The sequence below is a fragment of the Brachyistius frenatus genome, unplaced genomic scaffold, assembly GCF_029030835.1.
Source record: "Brachyistius frenatus isolate BFR_SWC_R1_liver_20210118 unplaced genomic scaffold, ASM2903083v1 Contig_29, whole genome shotgun sequence".
In the NCBI taxonomy this organism is placed as follows: domain Eukaryota; kingdom Metazoa; phylum Chordata; class Actinopteri; family Embiotocidae; genus Brachyistius; species Brachyistius frenatus.
This window is the reverse complement of record NW_027210628.1, coordinates 1,761,718-1,785,632: the sequence shown is the minus strand read 5'-3', so window position 1 is coordinate 1,785,632 and position 23,915 is coordinate 1,761,718. Positions and strand designations below refer to the sequence as shown.

Below are 23,915 nucleotides of genomic sequence, written 5' to 3'. Positions count from 1 at the left end.
CCTCACACATGCTGCGGTTACAAGTGGTGCTGGGAAATGATACTTTGTGGCTAATTTACTGTTCTTGCCTTCTTTGCTATTTTTTTTTTCCATCATTAGAGTGCAACTTATTGTCTCGAAGTCTACTACTTGCTTTTGTTTCTGGCTTACATAGCAACAAAGAGGAAGGGAGAGCAGAAGGAAGCACAATGCAATAGTCAGACAGCAGAAGGACTTTCTGAGCGGTCCATATTCACTGCACCTGACTATAAAGTGAACGGTGTGCTGTCAACTCTACCTGCAGTAAGAAGTAGAAGCCAAAGCTCTGGGGGTGTTGCTCCTGGGCTTTCCGAGGCCACAGCAGAAACCTCTGTACTGGCAAATCTCCGGCCTCCAGTACCCACTCTTCCCCACCGCATTCCTTCACCTCTGCCAGCACATACAGGCGGCCAGGGTCCAGCCCCAGTGCCGTAGCAGAGTCCAAGATCACCGAGGATGCTGTCGCATCCTTCTGCACTCTGATGAGCAGATCAAAGTCATTTTAAAAGAAGTCTTATCAATGGAAAATTGAAATTGTTCCACTGCTTGAAATACTGTTATATATCATGCATATAATAAATATTATGATGAAACTTAACTAACCATTAACATATAAGCTAAAGGTTTGATGCTTGCATTGCCCAGGTGTAACATTGAGGGACACTCACCTCAGGTTGCAGCAGGTGGAGTTCTGGGCAGCCAACCGTGGATAGATCTGGAGCAGGTATGAGCGGCCATCGTTATCGTTAGGGCTAGCTGGCCCACCTCCCCCTCCTCCTCCACCTGCATTCGTTGCCATGTTGGCAGCGCCATCTCTGACACTCATCCTGAGCCAGGGGGAGTGGCCTCAGCATGCCGCACCCACTGCTTCGCTCTCACCACGCAGCACCTGAGGATGACAGATTAGTTGATCAGAAACAAATATTTGTTTTGTTTATTAACCCACACTGATAAAGGGGCAGCATTTGAGATGAAGGCTTGGGAGAAGACTGATGGTCCCGCCAGTAATGACCCATCGTATTTTAGGATTTGACACAGGTCTTAAGCCTGTAGAAAAACAGTAAGATGACCCAGATGAAGAATGCTCCCTAGTATAAAGCATTTCAGCTTTCTAAAAGCATAAACAATGATTCACTACAGCTCTGAGAAAGCATTCTAAAATGCAAACAAATTAGTTCATTTTTAAACAAAGTTTCAAACCACTTGTGAAGCTCATCTGAGATATTTGACCCTTGAAACCTCACTCAACATAATATATATGCAGCTACAGAGGGGCCTCTGGTTAGCCAAAAAAGAGAACTATAAAGGTAAATGTAAGAGTTTGATGGGTCATTGGCCTTAATATAATGAATAATCAACAGAGTTCTGTTTTGTTGCAATCAGTAGTTTATCATAAAATGATGGAACATTAAAATGATTGTCTGTGCTGTAAGAGCAGGAGGATAATAAGACGAGACACCTGAGACAGGGCCTGAATCATCAGTCTGCACTCAGTCCCCCTTAAAAGGCTTAAAATGACACCTCAACATTTAAATCTTCACCTCATCAAATACATTTTTTCTGCAGCTGATGTGACAAAAGAAAATAGGTCAGGAGAAAATTACTTAAATTTTAACATGTGACTCATCATGACAAATTATCAACACTATACGTGGTGTGAATACTAACTAACTAACTTGGAATATTTGACTAAGAGAAAGTTAATGCCTGAAAGGAGTGAATGCAACCACTTTTTAGTTTGTGGTTTTCGTCCCATCTGAAAATACACTTCAGTCATCGGAGTAGGTCAAAAGAAATTTCTGGAGCCTTCAGATGCACATTGTTGTCACATCCGATCTAAATGTCTTTGAAATGTTACCAGAAGTTGCAGCAGCAGATGCTGCAGAGAAATTCAACCCTTCCGTTCAGTGATAGCAACTGAGACACAAAAAACAGACAACACTTTGGGTAAACCACAAATAGTGTAATGACTGCACACTATTTGCTCCACTGCTGTAGTTGTGATGTAGAACTTGGTGGCAGCAGTAATTAACATCAACAGCTTTTCACCACAACCACTCGTTTCTGCATCCATTAATGGCTTGATTTTCTCTGCCTGGCAAAGTACAACACAAAAGTTCTTACAAGCATACAGAGCCCGAGCACACCAGAGAACAAAGTAGAGGTTTGTTCAGTCCTCACTACGCAGATCTCTGACTTCCCCAGCGAAGTGAAGCTGCCTGTCAGATGCAGCAGGCTCTTTTATGAACTAAACAACAGTAAAAATCAAGCAAACTTCTAACATGACTGGCATTCACGCCTTACATTATATTGTAGTATTCTGGGTGTCATCCGGGAAAAAAAACAAAATAGAAAATAAAACTTCATTACCTTATCAGTAAAACCTGCTGACTCCCAGCTCTCCATAGCATACGACAGTCAGTTATGGAAGGTTAATACCAGCATTAATAAGGTTATATTACACAAGCGTGTATAAAACGGAAGAGACTCACCTACATCTTTTACACAATGTTATGTAAAAGGTGAGTAAGAGTTTATAGCATGATGAACTTTAGGTGATGTTTGCGCCACACTGTCTCATGTTCTTTTAAAGAAAACCAAACCTTAAGTACCAATCTATAACTCTAATCAACATATCTTTCTGCAACCTGCACAGAACAGTTGGGTTCATCTGTGTATAAGTAGCAGTTATCTACACCACAATCGACTGCACAGTAATGTCAGTACAAAACCATGTAGGGCTAACACTACTCTGTAATCAGTATTCAAGTCATCGTACGATGGCAACTGCAGGTTCACTTCACCTCACACCCAGATGACCGATGGTGTCAGTTGCTGTGGTTACTTTGACAGATTGGCATGATGACAGCTTTGCATCATCATCAGCGAGCAGAAACACTGGCTGTCATTACGGGGTCATTTAAAGCCAACTCCAACAGCGCTGAAATAATGCCGAGGTATTTCAGGACTGATTCGGTGTGACATCCAGCTGGATTGCAGCCAAACGAATATAATCAGGGTTAATGTCATAAAATGTAATTCTAAACTGTAATCTATAGTTGAGTGTGAGTTACACAGACAGCGGTTGGGTAAGGCTTGGTCTAATGATAGATCGTGTAGCGTGGCTTTGCATCAGTAATGCATGCTGTGTAAACTGTGAGCCCCCCTTGGGGAAACAGAAACCCAGTTTAAATGGCTGCATGGCGGCCAGACTGCACTGCTTTGGTAACCTGATCCAAGGTCGAGTCCCGTAAGCACAGAGGACTATAGTTTATCACTTTTGTCATTTAAGTGGAGACAGTTTATTTTCTTGATTTGAAAAATTTAAAAATGTTATAGTCTGGAAGATGTCCAAAATAAGCAGGCCTCGGGAAAAGATCTTGAATGTATTATGAAACCAACAATTTTTCCATTTTAATAGTTGTTTTTAATGAAAGGTTCCAGTGTCCAAATTGATTTAATTGTGTAAAATTAGGTGATTAATTTGTATAAGAGGAAATCAAATTTCTATCCTGTGCAAAATTATCTATCTGTGATTCACAAGATCTTACCCATGTTTAGAAGTAATTAACTTTATTTAACTTACAAGACATACCAAATGAAACAGCAGGGTGCTCCTATTAACTGGTTGGGTATTTGTCCAATATAAGAATTGAATTAATTGATTGTTGTTTTACATCCACTTTTCTTTTTTCCTCAATGATGAATGAGCCTTATATGTCTGTTTAAGTTTCTGTTTGTACACATCCATAAAAAAGCATTATGCTGTATATATAATTGGAATTAGTTGTTCAATACATTCAAAAAGACAATAATACAAGAATACAACAACAAAGATATCTTAACAAAGCCAACTCTGGAGTGATCTAGGTCACAGTAGAGAATCAGAGGAAAAATAGAGCAACTTGAGCCTCATGAGCTTGTGCCTTTGCCAGACTAGCTGACCACAGTCCCAAAAACATGCAAGCCTGTAAAATGCCAAAGCATGCAAAACTGCAGCGACCACAAAGGACAGCATCATCATTATCCTCCATCATGAGTTCTGTCTGGTTTAAATCTGTCACTTTAACTCCTGAGCTGCTTTACTTGCTTCAAAAGAGCAAACATAAAAGCTACACTATCTGTGTGAAAGAATGCAAAGATGTTCCTGCGCAGAGAGAATAAAAGCTGAAGGTAGGTAGGAAGCGACCGAGAAAAGAGAGATCGGCAGAGGGAGAGACGAAGAGAGAAAGGTAAACATCGAGTAAGATAGAAAAGAGAGAGGTCTCAGGAGACAGAGGCTTTGAGATAATACAGCTTCCTCCCTGCAGAGGAGATCCTCTGTGACGAGGCCGAGCATTCCACAGATAAGACTCGGTGTTGTCTGCTTTGAACAGACTTAGCCTGGAACTTTAGCTGCTTACTGGGGGTTGACACAAGAGCAGAGGGGTACAGCTGAGAGAGGAGAGGGATCTGTTTAACTGCTTTGGGCAGGAGGAGGCATTACCAAACTAACAAGCTCCTTAAACCAGACATGTCTTACTGCCCATCCCCACTGAACTCCCTCAACTCATCCCACCTAACCACTCGGGCATGCGAGGAAATAAACGACATAACAACTGTTAGGCAGCTTATTTATTAGTATGCAAAAGTTTGACTAACCCTGGGGAATTTACCTATTGATGTTTGAAGTGAAAAGAAGTAAATACAGCTGCATCAGGAAACACGGATTAAAATGAGTACTTTATATGAATGCACTGGTGCTTTTAATTTGATGAACATAAAAAAAGAGGGAGGCATTAATTAGTAATCGTGGTGGGTGCAAATAGCACTTAATCACCCCCCTTTGGCAGATATTTAGGGTTAGGTCACCCCACCGCTTACAAGGAGTACCTCCAATATTTATGTATTCCATTTCTTAGACCACACATGTTCATGTACAGAACGATTTTAGGTGCTCTACTGCAGGGCAACCCTTACACAGTCGTCTGGGGGTCAATATGTAACGGAGCCTTCCTGATTTACACCGACTGTAAAGGTACATTTTAAATGCTATGTTTCTGACTAGCACCATTTTAAAAGAGTAACAGTATACACAAGCAGGTAGGTATGAAGTAAAGTAAATACCACTGTGACAAAGGGAAAGGGTAGCTGCATGAAACAAGTACTTGATCACAACTAAAGGTGGAGTTTGCAATGAGACAGGAATTTGTGTGACACTCACTGGCAAAAGTGAAGGAAGACAATCAGGTCTTACTCACTCTCCTGAGTCTTTCAAAGAAATCATAAAAAGCTCCACCCAGAGAAAAAAGGAGTAGGAGGAGGAGTGATTCTTAGTCTCGAGTGCCAATTAGTGTCGAGAGAAAAGAAATATTTTGCCTTTATATGGACACTTGTAGTGTTTTATGATCTCACTAAGAGATGTGTGAAAGCCTTGAGTGTTAGTTAGCCTCTTAGTTAGTCTGCTACAGACAGTAAATTCTCTTCCTAATGGACCTCCTAAGACTGACACACACACTCCCACTCATATATATATATATATATATATATATATGTAGAGTGTACAAACAGCAACCAGTCAGTGGTGAGACAACACTGACTGACTCTGATGTGGCAGGAAGTGAATGACCCAATGACACACACAGGGTCAACGAACTTGAAATGGAATACTCTAGCCATCCCTCTGTACTGTTGACTCTCTTTCCCCCTCCTCTCGTCGCTCCCTGACTGTATGCTTTACAACATACACATCGGAAGATCCACAAGGAGGCAAGACGTGATGTCAGCTGAGTGTGCTCCAAACATGTAGTGACTCCCAGCATTCCAGTAAAGTCAGAGGAGGGCGCCTGATGAATCTCATGAGTCAGGGCTACAAAACCGCTCCCACCATGGACGCAACTACACTGACATGACCATGACAGCAGTCAGTCTCCACAAAATGGTCACATTTCCACCAACATTCATGTAAACCATCTTTAGATTCACACATGTAACTCTACTATTTATTTGGAAAATTTCAACAAAAAAAACAAAAAAATCAAAAACATATTGAATTGTTAAGAAATTACCATAAATTATTGTGATAACAACAAAACAAAACGACCTTATCTACACAATATATACCCAACAGTATACATACATTTGTCAGGCAGGGAACACATAGATGCTTAATGATAAATTAGCAACACAGGTCAAATTTTTCATGACTCATCTTTTTTTTAAACTATTAAGTAAAACAATGAGAATAAAGGAATACGTTTCAAACATAAGCGGTGCCAAACAGAGCCATAATCAGAAGTCTCTCTGCATTATAAGTATAAAGCATTATGTGCATTACCAAGTTATTGCTCAAATAACACAACATAGATAGTGGGAAAAAAGGGGGGTCAAGAGAAGTGAGTCTGGACTCTTAAACACCAAACACTGACTCCATTAGTTTTCAGTTTGTGGAGGTATGCAGGGTCCCTGGAAGAGCTGTTCTAACAGCAAGAGCTTTCAATTTAATATAAAATACTGCCGTGACTGATAAAATCAACAGTAATCTCTTCCACTTTGTTCTGGAGGACCCAGCTTTGTACCGACAAGGCGAAGGCCATATCCACATGAAAAGCACTTCAGCTCCATTTTTCAGTTGTCTGTCTCAATCAAGTCTCACAGAAGAGATATGCTCTTATTTAAATCCCTTCAGCTGTCAACACCGGTGGCGTGGCAGCTCTACATCTCCCTGTTTTCCTATGCTTCAAGTTTATTTTCCTGTGTTTTATGCATGTAACTACAGTGATTGTGTATTAGGCTCTAAACGCTGCCAAACCATGGGTGACCTACAGTTCAGAACTACACCTGAACGTATCCTGTGTAGACACTGTCTAATGAGTAAATGCTACACTTCCCATCGTGAGTGTTTTGTAAAGGAGACATTTCTGACTCGCCTATGATGAGCAAGTCAGTTGAAAGTGGACCACTAATTGTGACTGGAGCTTTAATGTAATCACATTTCCAACAAAAGAAAAAAAAAGTGTCTGACTGCTTCAACATGAAACCAAACTTCTGTACTGTTGGAAGAGACACTAACAACCTCAGTGTTAATGGTATAAATTATCAATGTCGACCTTCCACAAGTAGCTTTAAATATAAAATGTTTTAATCATTTCTTGAAGAAATTGTATTTTCTTGATTCCTGTTGTTCTGGGTTTTGTACCCTCATGGTTGAAATGCACTTATTGTAAGTCGCTTTGGATAAAAGCGTCAGCTAAATGAAATGAAATGTAATGAAATCACTTTTGGAAAAACTGTTTAGGCATGCTATGTATTGTTTTACCAAGACTTTGAGCTCTTTGTTTTTCAATGAATCAACAACTTCAATCCAAATCAACACATTTTCTCTTTTGATTATTGTACACCTGTATAACTGTGGTATGTTTGGGAAACTTTTAAACATCCCTGTGAATTTAAAAAAATGCTCTGTACTTTTACACAGTGCTTGTTCTGAAAGCATGTGTTTACAGTGATTGATCTGCTGAGGGCTTTGTGAGGTGGGAAAGTTGAACAATGTGAGCAGCTGTGTTGAAGTTAACTGTAACCATTTTGTTTTCCTTCAAATATTTTAAAATCCACAGGTCTACCTACCTACCAGGCTGCATCTGTGTTTCTGGCTGCATTGCTGTAGATCAAGCTCTTTTCCTCTCCCCAGGGAAAGTGGAGCTGGGGGCCACTGAGGTATCCATCACCACTACAACTCTCTCTGCATGACCTAATGGAGATGAGAGGAGTTGGCTCTTTGCCAAAGCAGGCAGCATTGTCCTCTGGGCACAATGAGAGACAGAAGCAAGGGAAGTACAGATTCAATCTGTGTGTGTGCACCTCTTTGTATGTGTTCTCCCTGTGGTTTTTGGCTTATGTTCTCTTAGAGATTCATAAATGCACTCCGGACTTGCGTGATAGAGAGAGACTGCTCCTGTTGCTGCTGAGTGGTGGTAAATCAGCCTCAGGGTTGAGGCTCTATAGGACGTGTAGTTGCACCCAAAATGGCTGTGAATGGTTCAGAGCCCTCCCACTAGAGCCATGTGGCCTATTCAAAGATACAGCCTTTTGTTTAAAGGGACCAAAACCTCAATCAGGGAATTAACTCATCCAACAGACACCAACTGGGCTCTATAAGACAAACACAGATAGAGAGGGAACTGTGAAGAGAGAGTGAAGGAAAAAGAAGAAAAGGGGGCACTAAAAGCTCATCTCCTCCCCCATGTCTTTAAGTCAGCTCCCAGGCTAGCCAGCCATGAACAATAAAACCAGAGCTGAGGAGCATCTGCTGCCTCCCTCGAAAGAAGAGGATAAAGGAGAGAGGAGCCACAGGGATCCAGTCTTTGACTTGATGATATTCCCCTATTCATTCAACGTAGAGCCCATGATCACGGTCAAAGTTATCTTCCCTGCCACAAGCAAGCTGCCTCGAAAGGAACATAAAAGAGCAGAGACAGCATTATTAGAGATTGTATATGTATGTCAAACTATGAGTGAGGAACAATACTATTTGATTTCGCTCTTGTGACTGCGTAGTTTCAATGCCACCACTAAAAGTAACCTTGCCAGCTGTCTGGCCAAATAAATAACCATAATTGTGATGGACAATGCTAATCAATCATAACATGGTCATCTGAGTGCACCGCATTGATCGGTCACTTCCAATATCACATGTCTGAGTCATTTATTGACAAACTGGAGCAGGCTGCTGTTCATTTGACATCCCTTGGAGGTAGGTATGACCTCGTATTGTTCACACGATTCCAAGCCAAGCGAGAAGGGTAAACATCAACAGCTGGGGCGGGTTGCAAGCACACTGGACAACCTCATATAAAAGCAACTTGAAGCCATGGCTGTATTACTCCTATAAGGCTCCACATGTCAGTCTGTTCTGTTGTTGCTCGAGGCAATCCAACCGAACTTTTAGCCACAGCTTTATGAACTCTTACTTTATGTACATTTCACAGCAGGTCAGTAATCCAAGAGGCCTCGGTATAGCCTTCCTCTACTCCCCCGTGTCTCACCACCCGTCTGCCTCAGCTGTACTGCTGTGTTTTTAACGGCTTCCTTAATTGTGCCCCTTTCCCTCCATCTCTCCCTGTCATATCACAGAATCTCCCCCGACTCTACCCTCCAACGCCGCCCCTTCCACCCCCCACTGGTCCCCAAGGCCAAACACTTATTACTGCTGGTTTATAACTCAGTCCAGATGCCAAGCCTCAGAGAGCAGAGGGGCGAGGAGAAGCACAATCTTTAAGAAACCCGGCTTATAACAACCAATGCCCTGGTGTTTTTCATTTACATATAAAACCTCTTTACTATTCTGTCGCCCAGTCAGTCAGAACAGAGGGCAAGGTCCAGTGAGCAGAGTAGAGAAACCATCAAAGAACCGCGAATGAATGAAACACAAATTATTAGTGTTGCGTTCATGTTTTGTGTTTTATCCAACCTCTTGCAGAGAGCTGCAACAGCCCAATGCAAATATACATGCAAACTTTTCCTAAAAACAATTCCAACCTTGAACGCCTGCCTTGCACAGATCCAAGTCCCAAAGTTCTTTCATCCAGTGGTTAATACAGGGATGAAAAGATGCATAGCAACCGGTGTAGAGAAATATATGTTTTCAATCAGCATGACGAGCTGAAAGTCTAGATTCAAAGCAGCAGCGTCCACATGAAATACACCAGACCAGTGAGGCCATAGCATGTCTGACTTAATGCATCCCAGGAGGCTCTGCTCAGTGTGATTGGCTGGTTCGGGATTCCACGCTGGTAGGTGGTGACAGGAGATTCCAGAGCGTCTTCTGGACTGGTCATCTCAGCCATGTTGGACTAAGAGAGTAGTTTAGACCAGCAGCGGACAAATATAGTACCGTGAAAACATGTAGGATACAAGCATATTCTTCCTTAGTATTACAGACATTTATGGGGTGGAAAAAAACAACATCAACACCAGTAAAATCTCCAATAAATTCTGCTTTTGTAAAACTCTTTGATGTTTGATTCTATGTCAGACCATAGCAGACAGCTGAAAGAATCAATATTAACCAATTAGATGGCAAATGGAAAATTATTATACCAAAAATCCTGATAATCAATTCATTTTCAAGGAAAAAAAAAAAGAAGCAAAACCACACTGCTTCCACCCTCAAAACAGAATATTTGCTGTAATACTAAACTAAATATATTTGGGCTTTAATATTGTTGGTCAGACAAATAAGCCATCTAAAAATGCCAATTTGGAATCAGAAAAAAACATTTGTTGACTGGTTTGGTGACACCTCCAGCAACCCCATTCACAAAATGTCATTATTTGAGTTATTGGAGGTCAATTGGTCTTGATACACGGACACGGATTTGGTGAGATTTAAGTGGCGAAGCATGGAGTTCACCAGAGTTCATATTAATTATTCTGAGTTGGACTGGTTTACCTTTAAAATGGAAGTGAGTGATAATGTGAAAACACTGCAAAAGTAGGTGGCTATTGGACTGGGTTGCATTGAGCATATTTATATTATTGTGTCCACACCTGGTATATTTAATCAGTTTCAAAAAAGATATGTGCCCGTTCTAGCATCAAGAAGACGATTCTAAAATAAATGCAAATATAGGAGTGTGTTTATTTGATTCAGTGCATTTGATAGTAGGTAAACAGCGGCTGCTCGGGACGGTCAGGAAACACTTCCTTCCCGTTTAGCGTGACAAACCACATTCACAAGCACAAACAAACATACAGTGCATCATCTGGAGATGTGGGGCAGCTGCAGGCACAAATCGGGAAGAAGAGAAAAAGGAAGCGAAGGGAAGGAGGCAGACAGAGGGGATTATTGTACACGCTCACTCATGTGGGCTACCCGGCACTAAAAACACTTCCCAAACACATGACTCTATTGTAACACCAGAATAGTCACTGCACTCCACCAACTACATACTTATTTAAAATCCCTTACTCACACCGCCCATTCACATGCCACATGCAGACGCGCACTTTTCTTTGTTGAGAAGAGAGAAAAAAAAAAAGTCTAGACAGGTGGGTGCAATGCCATTTTCTTGATGCCAAAACTGATCACACTGGGAAGTAACCAAGCTAATATGGACTAAAGCCTCTGTTTTCTCTGCTATGACAGAAGTTAATTGTGGGAGGCTCAAAGCAGCGCCAATGTAATGCTCACCCAACTACGAAACACCTCAATGTTAGTAGTAATACTCATCTAACATTTTATACATGCTCCGACCTTAGTTTGAACTTGAAAGTGGGATAAAGAGCGGCAAGGGGACAAAGTATAGAGAGTTTGTTGGAAAGGAAGTGTAATTAACAGAAGGAAATAAAGCTAATCTAATATATGGTATACTGTATCCATTGTAGTGAGTATGACCTATTGAAAGCATCCTCCCTGTGTTGTCTTGATGATGAAGGGCTAGCCTGGCAGATTTACACAGCAACATGAGAAAGGATCATGTTGTTCTAATATGTAGGGCTTATGATGAACGTTTTCTAAATTAACCCATTTACATTGTTTTAAAAGACAACTTAAGGAAAGAACAAAACTGACTTATGAACATTATAAGAAACCCAGTTTGGAGTAAAAAGCTATTTTCCAAAAGGCAAAACCTTTTCTTCTACTGTCTCTCTCTTTTCTCCTTTATGGATCACATCATGTCTCTTAACACTCCCCCTCTCCCACCTGGGCCAGACATCCTGCATGATTTCTGTTAGATGAAATGTAACTTACATATGGAGTCATTCATCAGTGACCGGAGTCAGACTGGGCGGTAAAAATAGAGCAAAAACAAACAGAACAGAGCGGCGCTCAGCCAACAGCGAGCACATAGCCAAGGTCTACTGTTCCTGCTCCATCTCTTTCTCCTTCAACCCTCAGCTGGTTACTTTCTTTCCGTCTCTTTCCCCGTCTGTGCCTCCCTAGTCTGTACTCTGCCGTGCTTTTTCTTTTTTCTCTTTCACTTCTCTTGTCACTCTCCACAGCTCTAGTTCAGGCATCCAGTAGTGAGACTAAGCTGCAGTCAGCACATTGGGACACAGAGTTCAACCCCCATGCTGAAAACAAAGTGCTAAAAATGTCCAAAATAAATCTGGATGTGAAATGAATATCAAAGGCAAACAGTAACTACACAATACAATACAACACAACAATACACTGCGTTCTATTTTGTTCTCTGAAGAACAAGTCTTGTCACATTGTAATCCAAAGCTAATAATTTACAGATGATAGTAATGACTATGTTTACATGAAGTGTAAACACCTCAACAATGCTACATTAATTAAAATATCCTGTGTTTTGTTCGTGTGATTTAGTCCAGTTTCACTCTCAACTTTACACACCTAGACTAATGGGACAACAGCAACATGTGCTTCAAGTGGTGCTACGTAGAATATATTCCCTGTTTGAACACTGTGCCACCGACACCATCGTCCTCTGTGACACACTGGCTGGCTTCGACTCTGCCACAGACAGTATAATGGGAATGGTTGGCCATCTTTACAGCCTAACCTTGCTGACATTTTGCTTTTTTTCCCCTGATGTCATTTCCAACGGAGTAACTAAGGAATGACGCTTCAGTGTATTTCTTTCAGCCAAGATGTAAACAACTCCAACTAAATTTGTGTAAATAAAGACACGCCTTTTGAACTTGGAGGATTTACGGTCAGGTGTTTTAACAAGCAAACTTAATAATGAATCATAATGTCAACACATTTTTTTCTGGTCATCATATAATATGCATAATTATTCAAACTCGACTTATTGCTCTTCAAAAAGAAAATCACTACTCACAACTATAAATACCAAAAACACACCATCAGTTACACGTGACAATTGTGTAACTTCTGTGGTTTGACTACAGTGAACAAAAAAAAAAAGCATGTGAAATGAGAAAGATGAGGGTCGTTTCAAACCTGCTTATTGGAAGCAGTATTTTGTTTATTTGAAATATTATTTGAAGTCCAATATAAACCATTTTCTTGATTTCAAATGTGACCCTGCTGGTTAGCATACAACCCAGTTAAACAGAAAGACACTAAGATATAACCCTACTTACAGACATAGCTAGATAGCTTCTAAATAGACAGACAGGCCGAGCGACAGACACATACCCTTTACGTAGTGTACAGCATGTGACTGGCCCTCATTAGTCATTCCTACTGATCAAATTTTGCACTGTGGCGCAGAACAACAGCAAACAGAGCTTCAGGGTGTGCCCTCTCTTTGCCCATAATCCAGAGCCAAAGGACAGGCTCAGCGACCGCAGAGAGGATGGAGGGGGAGGTTACAGCATTCACCACAACTAGTCAGTCTATATCCACAGACACAGAAGAACCCTCCTCCACAGGAAGGATTGACAGAAACCCAATATGTCAGACTTGAAATCTTGAGTTTTAAGCACATCTGGGATTTAAGTTTCTTTTTTTTTTTTAAATAATGCATGGGCTGTTGACCAGAAGTTATAATGATGCCGGGAAAATAAAATGGCAAAATCATGCAAACAATGCCACAATCTGTGGTGGACAATAAAATGACTTTAGAGCGTTTTAATAACGGAAACGTTTTTGTTTGGTGGCATTGTGTGGCCGCTGCTCATTTTTGGCTGACGGGTTGCAGGCTCTCACTGGGAGTTCTCCAACCACAGGAGTCACTGTTGAAGCTGAAGGTCATGCATCAAATTCAGAGCAGAGAGTAACTCCAAAAAAGTATAACTTTCCCTTCTGCAGCATGAACAGCCAAACAGTCAAAAAAAAAAAGCTATGCGATGAAAGCAAAGTAACACTGCTGAGGGATTGATACCCAAAACTGTGAGTAAGAATAAAGATTTGACGTGTAGATTTGAACCTAAACGCCAAATGAAATCACTCTACTCGAGCTGGTAAAGCGGTTTTAATGTGTCTTCCATGACGTTGACAGACCACTGTGTTCACTTCACTGTGGAAAAATCTGGAGTTGTATATTTTAGTTCAACTTTTGGCTTATTACGCCGCCTATGCTCAGAATATAAACACGCAGATTTGGTATAATCATAATCATTGCAATCAAGCTTTGATCCCAATCATTTTGACCTGATGTGTTTGGACACTGCAACGATGGCTGAGTGAAGACTAAGTCACAGCAAACAAATGCACTGCAAGTAGGCCATCTCTAAACAGCCGCTCTGCCTTTTCCTCACTTGTACCCTATCATTACGGCCGGGTCTATTTATAAAGCCCATAAATTCAACTTAAATTCAGTTTACCACATTGAAAGAGCATAATGGGGGAGAGTTACCAAGGAGTTTGTAGAGCTGAATCACTTTACCACTCTCCCCCTCTTCTCCTCTCCTCGTCTACTCAGTCTACCTTGTTCACTAACTTTCTTTTTCTGGCTCTCTCCACTCTCTACAAAATACAGACTGCAACGCTTATTTTTTTCTCCCCATTTCTTTGCTAGAGAAAGGTGAAGCTTGGAGCATTCCTGTGACAGTACTAGTCTAAGACCGGACACACTCTATGTACACAAAAGCACACGCATATGTGAGCACACTGGTTTCCCATTTCTTCTTTCTGACCTTCTTCTTTCCATTCATCACTTCCTCCATATTCATAAACGTACCCAGCTTGCTTTACTGTGTGAGTGTTTGACACTGAAGGGAATCCTCCAGTTTTACCAACCGCAGTCTATTCAAATCAGCTGTCAATGTCTGTGATACGAAGATAAGGAGATGACGCTCATTCAACGGCTGAGTGATGTTAAATCTTGGATTCTGCTGCACTGAAGTTAAGATACTAGCGCCTGAATCCACATGTTTACAAAAGGCAGATTAATATGTAGCCCAGCTCATCCTCGTGTTGTACAGCAGCAGTGGAAGTAACAGAGCGATGCAGACATTTTCCTCATGAGCACACACGTAAATAGAAACACGAGCCTTTCCAAGCCCTTGGCAATGAGCCCTTCACTATACTCCACGTAGAAGAAAAACTTTCATTCATTTCCAAACATTTACAGGACCTCATATTTCCAAAGAATGCAGCATAATCATCACATACTTTAGTTTGTGTATTAATAATGCTTCCTTTGTCCTTCAGTTCACACTAAAAGTGCCCAAACAAAAACCAGCAATCTGACAATCTATCATATCAATTTCAGTTTGTTTGACTAGAGAATATGTGAGTGATCTATATGGGAAGTGTGTTTCATATGCCTCAAAACAGTTGAGCTATCTGGTCTATGCTATCTACTCGGGCTACTCTGCAGAGTCATGGGACTGCAGTAGTCTGCTTCATGCCACAGGTAGCCTACATAGGCAGTACACCAGCTGCACATAGTGACTGTGCATGCTGCAAAGGGACTCATTAGAAACCCCTGTGCTGCCGCAGCACACGTTCTTCTGTCCTTGTTCTGTCAGAGACCTACATTTGACAGAATCGGAAGCAAAACATGAAAAGAAGAACCTTGGAAACCAAAGAGCACTCAAGCTGAACTCACATGAACAGAGTTATAAACAGCATTTTGTGTTTTTAGAAAAAAAATTGAAAATGGTAAAGCCAGTCAACCTCACTCATTCTGCAGATTTTATACATAATCAAAAAAGTCAAGCTGCAAAGGGGAATTGCCAACATTACAGTACACAGAAAACACAGTACCCATTTTAACCTAATTTCCCACACTAATCATGAGTCATCAGCTAACAGTTGTGCGAAACCAAATAGTTTTCAAGTGATTCTAGAAATCCCCGTCTACATTTGACCCTGAAAACACTTCAGATAAGATACAGATCCTCTACAACCTCCACAAAGTTACTTCTGCTGTCGTCACAAAATGCAAAAAACACCCACACCTCTGGAGTCATTCGCTAAAAATAAAATGCTCTATGTCGCTAACCACAAGACACTTGGTTATTTCTCATCACATCAGTGTCAAGATAGGCAAGTGCAGTTTCTTTACCAATACTTCACCCACCACTTCATTATTGTTCCCTTAAAAACATTCAACATTTTTCTAAAATATTTTGCTGGCTGTGGTTGGGATGTCACAGCAAAGAACATCTTGTTTGATAACTGTTGCATTACGAAACAACAAAACTTCCTCTTATGTGGTTCATGTTCGTGATCCAAATCATTTACAGCCCTAAACTTATTAAAAACAGAGCGTGCGACAACAAGCGAGATACAGCCTTTACCGATAAAACTAACAGCTCTGTGAACTTGTAAGATAAACAAAGCTTCGCAGATATAAAGCTTATTCATAGTGCTATCTGTGGGGAAAAAATAGTATCTAACAGCACACTAGGTGAGATCTAGTCTTTGGAAATAAATGTAATAAGGCTGAATATGAGAGCTGGGACTCCTCGAGTCTCCTCTGGGAAATATTGGCACAGCTATGATTGAGGCAATTATCTTTTCATCCAGTGTTTCACACAATTGCTTCCACCAGGATGTGTAGACAATTACAACTGGAGGCTGGGCAAGAGATGTAAGTGGTCTTCTCTCCCCTCCCCCTTCTTATCCTCAACCACTGTCAGATCTGCAGTGGGGCTCGCAGACTACAAACCATTAGCAGGGGGCCATATGGCCCTTTTCTTTCAAAAGATGGCAGAGAGCCATTCTCAAGACTGCCTCAGTGTTTAGACGCATTTTAAGGAGATATGGGACAAAATAGGGTGTAACGCAGATTTATGTGAGGGGGGTTTGTGTTTGAAATCATTTAAGATGCTGGGAAAGGTTTGTTTAGAGGGTAAAAACCAAGTAAGAAAGCCATCCATGTTGGTTTAGGGAGCTTCATGTGTTCACAAAAGAGTAATTGCCTTTTTAATTTCTTAACAGCCAACATAACTTAAATTTTTAGACAGGAAGCATCTTTAATAAATTAATATCTGAATCCTACAGCTTTTACTGAGGGATTGGGAAGTTAATTTAATTTTGAAACGACAGATGGGGGCATTGCTTGCATTGAATATGTTGATGCTTGATTGGCACCACTGTATAGTTGTCAGGCCCGACACAGACAGGCTTGCAGGTGCTGCACACACCCACACCAGCTCCACACGCCTCCTGTGTCATTCACTTTACCCATTACACCTGGAGAATGGGATCACTTTTTAATTAAAACCACCTCTCGTTTCATTTATTACTTTACATACAGTCTTTCAGCTGAATTACTTTATAAGGCTCTATTAACGGGACCATTTTTTTTATGTAAATAATATGCATGGATGGTAACATATCTTGTATAAACCAAAGGCAAACCTAAACATTTTATTTAAAACCTGACTAGACATGGTCCTTAATGAGATGTCATCTGAAAGGTTTTAATGCAGAAGCTTTGGCAGTTTGTGAAATGACTAACTACTGCCATAGGTATTACAGTTTGTGAGAAATTAATTCAGAACAGTTACAAAATCTATATTAATTCAAATAAACACACAACTACATTGACATAACTAAAAACAAGTGAAATAAAACATGTTTGACCCGAACAGCTTCAGGTTCTTATTTATTCAAACGTTAATTGAACAAAGTGTGAAAAATGTGATACTCAATTAAAAACAGGAAGTTGCTCTTAAAAGTGCAATGAAACTAAAGTGAGACGCTGTTCCAGCCCACCACTGGTTGTTGTCCAACCCACTTCTGTTATGCAGGATCGCCAGAAAACAGATGTTACATTTGTCGCACATCCCCAAACCATCCAGTAGAGGAAATTGATCATTCTCCACTCTTTGGTCTTACAATTTATTTCAATCCATTCCTTAAGGCCTGGTCCCAACCTGTGGCTGTCAGTGTGACTCAAGCAAGCGTAAATACATTATTGTAGCATGATGAGAAGGTTAACGCACTATTCAGTACAGGCTAAATCAGAAAAATGGCAGGAGGGAAACGGGGAGGGAGAGGGCTTTTTCTTCGTGAAGTGCCTGACTATGTAATGCTGTTATGTATGATTACTTTTTTCCACCACCCAGACGTTGGTTATGTAGCCAGAGTTTGGTACTGCAGCTTGTGTGAAAGATTGCATTAAGGTTCGGCCAGTGTGTTACCGTATGGAATAAACAGCTAGAAAATGATCACATCAGTCTGATTATTTTTAATGCGATTGTGTACACACTTGCCATATTGTGATATTAATCAACATTGGAAAACCTCTTTGGGAACAGTGGTTGACAGGTTTCACCCAATTTCTGACATTTTAAACCAAATAGCTAATCATTTAATATAAGATGAATCAACAGATGATTTCATGGTGAAAATAATATATATAATATTTGCATCCCTACTGGTGAGGTGGGAATGGCTTGACATGATTACAGATGTAAACCAGGGATGGGAAAAATGGTTAAGAGCAGTCACTGCTGATATTACTCAGCCAAGCAGTCAGTTTAACTTTGGATAGTCAGTCCAGTTACAATAGAGTTGTTGTGCCTGAGGGAAAAGACAATACATAGGCTTGATTTCAGAATAAAATGATTCCCATATGAAGACAATACTATGTCAACATATCTCACAGCTCTACAAAGATCTATTGTTTCATTATTGCTGTATTTCACTTCACTTATCACTTGCAATCATGGCTGCACTCAGCCATAAATTGTGCCCCATGCAAGAAACATAATAACAGTTATGATAAACTGGTCATTTAGATAAGCTGCAGCTGCCTCTCTTCCAGACATCCCCCATCAAAGACTCCCAATGGTCTGCACCAAACACAAAACCACCGTTGGACCTTTTTTCTTTTTTTTTCTTTCTTTCTTTCTTTCTTTCTTCTTCTTCTCCTCCTAAAGTCAAAGTGAGTCGGGTTCACGCAAACAAAACATCAGCTCTCTGACATATAAGGTTATAGTCCCAGTGTGCACCAGGCCTGGTGACACCGCACTGCGTGCAACTGTGTGTCACCGACTAATTAACACATGCTGCCGGTTACATTAAAGCCAGCCAGGACGACCGTGATAGTTACACATTATTTAGCTCTATTTTAATCTTCAAATCACACGTTTACACTTTGAACAGATAAAATGGGTTAATGTGACGTGCTACTTTACAATAACTTCCTATAACAGGTCTGTCAATGCAGCGCCCCGGGGTAGCCGTACAAATTAAAACAACGTATACACCAACAAAAAAACAACAACACACCGACACACGTATTACTTTGACATATTGACTTTTGCTCGAAAGATTAAGGTCGTAAACGAGCAGAAGCCGCCTGTATTTAACGTACCTTTCCCGGCTGTTTGTCTCATTGTCCCGGTGTAATCCTCAACTGCATGCTCCGCGGTTCAACCGACTGCTGGAAAAAAAACAAAAAAACAAAAAAAAAAACATAAAAGGATAATCTCGTCGCAGCTTCTTCCGTCTTTTTTTTTTTTTTCTTCGCTTTCCTCCTTTAATGGAAACAGCACTGAGACTAAACGACGGCGGAGTCCCGGACAGACAAAGCTCAGAGTTGAGTCAGTTTGAAGGTTTAAAACCTGGACTGGAAAAAAAAAAAAAAAAAAAAAATGAACCGAGGGGAGAGAGAGAGAGGAGGGGAGAGAGGGGAGAGAGGGTCGTCAACGGTTGTATTAAATAGCGAGGAGACGTTTCCGGGGTAAAATAGGCTGAAAAGTCCGGTCTTTCCTGACAGATTGTGTGGTTACAGACCAGCTAACCTGCTAGCCTGCCGCTACTTCCTTTCTCTGTGTGAATAACAGCAGCAGCGGTGGAGAAAAGTTCAGGGAAAAGACACGAGCCCGACTCGACACAATGAAGGCGCCCTGTTGCTCCGAGGCGTTTGTTGACCAGCAGCGCCCCCTGCAGGGTTATAATGGTGGTACTGCAGCGTGGCACAATTTGCTCTGTGTATTGCTCGAGGGAAAACAGATTATATATTTTAATTTGTTAACCCAGGTGATACGGATTAGTCTTGACTGTTATACCGTCATATTGTTGTTTATATATTCATATATTATATACTGTTATATTGTTGTTTATACATTATATATTGTTGTTTGTTATATTATATATTGTTGTTTATTATATTATATATTGTTATATTCCATCCGTTATCTATACCCGCTTTATCCTGAACAGGGCCACATAGAGACAGATGAAACCAAAGACCATTCACGCTCTCATTCACACCTAAGGGACAAACATTTGTAGAATCACCAATTAACCTGAGGTGCATGTTTTTGGATGGTGGGAGGAAGCCGGAGTACCCGGAGAGAGAACCCACGCAGGCACAAGGAGAACATGCAAACTCCGAACACAAAGACCCGGATTCGAACCCAGAACCTTTCCGCTGTGAGGCGACAATGCTAACCTCTGCACCTATATAGTTGTTCATATATTGTATATTGTTATATTGTTGTCTATATATTATATATTGTTGTTTATATATTATATATTGTTGTTTATATATATTATATATTGTTGTCTATATATTACATATTGTTATATTGTTGTTTATATATTATATATTGTTATATATTGTTGTCTATATATTACATATTGTTATATTGTTGTTTATATATTTTATATTGTTGTATTGTTGTCTATATATTATATATTGTTCTATTGTTGTTTATATATTGTTCTATTGTTGTCTATATATTATATATTGTTGCCTATATATTAGATATTGTTCTATTGTCGTTTATATATTATATATTGTTGTATTGTTGATGAACCACATCGAAGCCAAAATCTGATTTTACTCAAGTGATATTTTGATTCTTCCTATTTGGAGGCACAATATATCTAATTTAACAGCAAGTCCACAGTTTCACTGTAGCTACTTATTACTGTGCGTATGGCAAGCCATTTTAACATTTAATAGCAAGACTGGATGTGGATAAATTGCAGCTATTTGTAATTCAATTCTTCCAAATCAAAAAGAACCTTTCAACATTAGCATTCTTCCTATAAGACAAATAATAGGTTTGACGAGGAGAGATGGATATCTAAAATGAAATCACAGATAGGGGTGTGGTTCGATTAAATGTTTAAATGGCCTGCTACACTGTGCTAGCTAGTTGATTCATTTGTTGAGAAGCTAATTGTGTATGTGAACGCTGCTTTGATTTGATTAATTTGAAACTGATTTAAGAAATGTTTTTTGAAGGCACTATAACCAGCAGAACAGGTGAAACTGTGATTTACAATTCAAGTTACATAAAAAAAAAAGAAAATAACTTATGTTAAATTACGTCTGCCATCCACAGCTACAATTAAATCTCTACAGACAAAAAAAAAAAAATAAAAAAAAAAAAATAATAATATTCAATTCAGTCGCCTGCCGGATTTTTTTTTTTTTTTTTTTTTTTTTTACCATGTAAATGATTGTAATACTACTTTATGGCCACAAGGTGTCGCCAGCTCAACACCAAGCACCTATTTTCCTCAGAGACAGAAAAGTCTTGCAAAATCTATTGAAAATGGGTTGTTTAATAAATTACGCCAGTTGGTGTCACCGTAATAAAAAGCTGTGTTGTGACCAGTGAACTTTCTGCTAACATGACATTTGTTTTGTGTCCACTGCCACCAATCAAGCCATTTCTCCAACAAACTGTCCGTAATTGCTATCAGATTTCCAGTACGCAGCCCATTTGAACTGTCTCAATTATCCTTGTGTCAAACACTTCTGATATTTGTTGCTGTTTTCTCACAACACACAATGGAGGCTGATATCAAGCATCAACAACAGGAAGGGAGGCGGTTTCCCTCAACGTTTAAAACTCCACTCATCAATATTCTTTTTATATTGAAAATTAATCAAGTGGCTGTGTGTCATGTGAAAGGGCAGGTGGTGTAGTAGAAGGACATACTTGCCGTTATTTAAAAAATTGATAATCAGTTTGAGAAATCTTGGGCTGGAACAAGGACTGTTGGCTGGTAATTGTCCATCCCTGAACCCACAAATCTGGACTGTGTATCTGTCAGCTTGCTGTGGAGTTTGTTTGCCCTCGGCTGGTCAGAAAAGGAAAAAATGCAGCTTTAAATGCCTGAAAAAAATGTCAATTACATAAAACAGAAACATGCTGCATTGCCCGGATTAAAACTTTAAAAGGGCTCTCCACTGACTTTGCACATCAAATCGTCCTTGCAGGAGCACTTTTGCACATTACTGAACTCTTCCTTCCCTTAGTGAAACCTCAGTGTGGCTAAAAACAGCAACTGAATCTTAATGTTTAAACTCATGGACAGAGGTGCGGTAGTAACTTTCTGGGTTATTGTATCTTTGACTGTTAGTGTCGTTGTATTTCTCTTTGAAATAACAGGGGAAGACTGAAATCTGTCAAATGCAAGCCTACAAGCCTACAAGTTTCCATGCTGACAGTGTCTACAGTAGCAAGGTCTTTGAAGGCAAGATGATGGTGATTTTTTTTTAGAATTAATAACAAACGTGCCCAGTTTGATTAAATTAGACAAGAACTATCAACTCCATCCCCCTGTATTCATCCATTTCCAGAGATTTATGTCCCATGTGGTCCAACGCGACTTTTCTCAGTGAATTTGACATCTTGGAATCAGGTTTCCTCCATGCAGTATCCATAATGTGTGTTACTCCTGCAATAGACCCGCCACCTGGTTACATGCCCTGCTTCTCAACAAGTGCACTCTGGAATGCGCTTCATCCCCCCTGCATGTCCAGGATAAGTCAATCTCAAAGATGCTTGTGGCAGTAAATTGATGGATGTCACTGGACAAACAATATTATTACTGAGCTGACTTGAGGGTACAATCTTGTTTAAATCAAACACAATAGAAGTCTACAGAGCTGGCTCTGTTTATCAGCAGAAAAATAACACACACACACACACACACACACACACACACACACACACACACACACACACACACACACACACACACACACACACACACTTGTAGTTTAAGATACGCACTTTGTGGTAACAGCACTATTTGAAGTTATATCGCTATAGAAAGGGCGTTTTCAACTGTCACGGGTGTGTTCACACCTCAGGTTGCAGGAGCTTGTTGAGTTTCTTTTTTTAAATTGTGTTTTTCCTTTTCCTTATTTCACAACCACAGCATTATATTAGAGTTAGAGTGGCAGCCATCCTGCATCAACATTTTTGCTGCGGTGATACATGCCTACTCTTTTACATCTCAAGACTAGAAAAAGGAGAAGTTGTGTGAGAAATTAACTACTTAAGTTTCATAGGGGAGGTCCAGAAATGTTATGCCTCGTTACAGTTATTCAAAATATAGGTCAATTGTCTCAGTTATATTACCTGTGCATTGTTTTTGACTGTTTATCAGAAACACTGTGTAAAGAGGAACCACAGAAACCTATTTGTGGTAGATGGATGATACTTAATACCTTTTTGCAGTTTTTTTTTATTACTGAAATGATAAGATGCACTATGAGCATATAAGCAATAAAGGATGTCTGCTCGTGAAAACATTTAGGACACTGGTATGATTATAGCTATATTTAGATATAGGTTTCATCTGACATTTTTTTTCAGCATTTGATAAATGATCGTTATAGTGCGGTGACACAATTACAGTCTGCTTTGCTGAAAGGTTGAAATATATAATCATAGCTCTCTGGAAGCTCCACTGTGAGGGGTGACAGTGCTCAGCCACAAGCTCTGGTTTTGATCATATTTGAAAAGCGGTTTCTTGATTTTGGGGTCTGGCAACCCTTTTCTGGTGCTCGCAGGATGCATCATATGTTGGCTCTCAGTATATTATGTGCTTTTGGTTGACTTGAAAGCGGTCGCAGCCTCAGTGCAGCTGTCAGGTTTATGACATGTGGTTGTAGGGCCCCACTGGCGCATGGCTAGGGTTTTATTGAAGTCAAGTGTACCATGCATAGTGACAATAACCGTATGGTGTGAACAGCATGACTGCAATGAGCACACAGCTGTGCGATGAGCTATATGAAACCCTCCATCAGCAGGGGGGGGCACAT

The 23,915-nt window shown here is 40.2% G+C and overlaps 1 protein-coding gene across 9 annotated transcripts in view; it reads right to left on the bottom strand.

The window, feature by feature from the left end:
* The window catches only part of LOC138621218 (myosin IXB), a 53,785-nt gene extending 34,114 nt beyond the window's left edge, over window positions 1-19,671 (bottom strand). For 8 of the 9 annotated variants that reach the window (XM_069699094.1, XM_069699096.1, XM_069699095.1 and 5 more), the window contains exons 1-3: window positions 19,212-19,670; window positions 687-907; window positions 278-497 (exon numbers count right to left, since the gene is read on the bottom strand). In XM_069699094.1, coding sequence (XP_069555195.1) covers window positions 278-497; window positions 687-844 — 378 coding nt within the window. In that variant the 5' untranslated portion in view covers window positions 845-907; window positions 19,212-19,670. Of the gene's footprint in view, window positions 1-277; window positions 498-686; window positions 908-19,211 lie in introns of all 9 variants that reach the window. The other variant, XM_069699101.1, reaches the window with a different exon arrangement.
* Window positions 19,672-23,915: the final 4,244 nt, after the last annotated feature.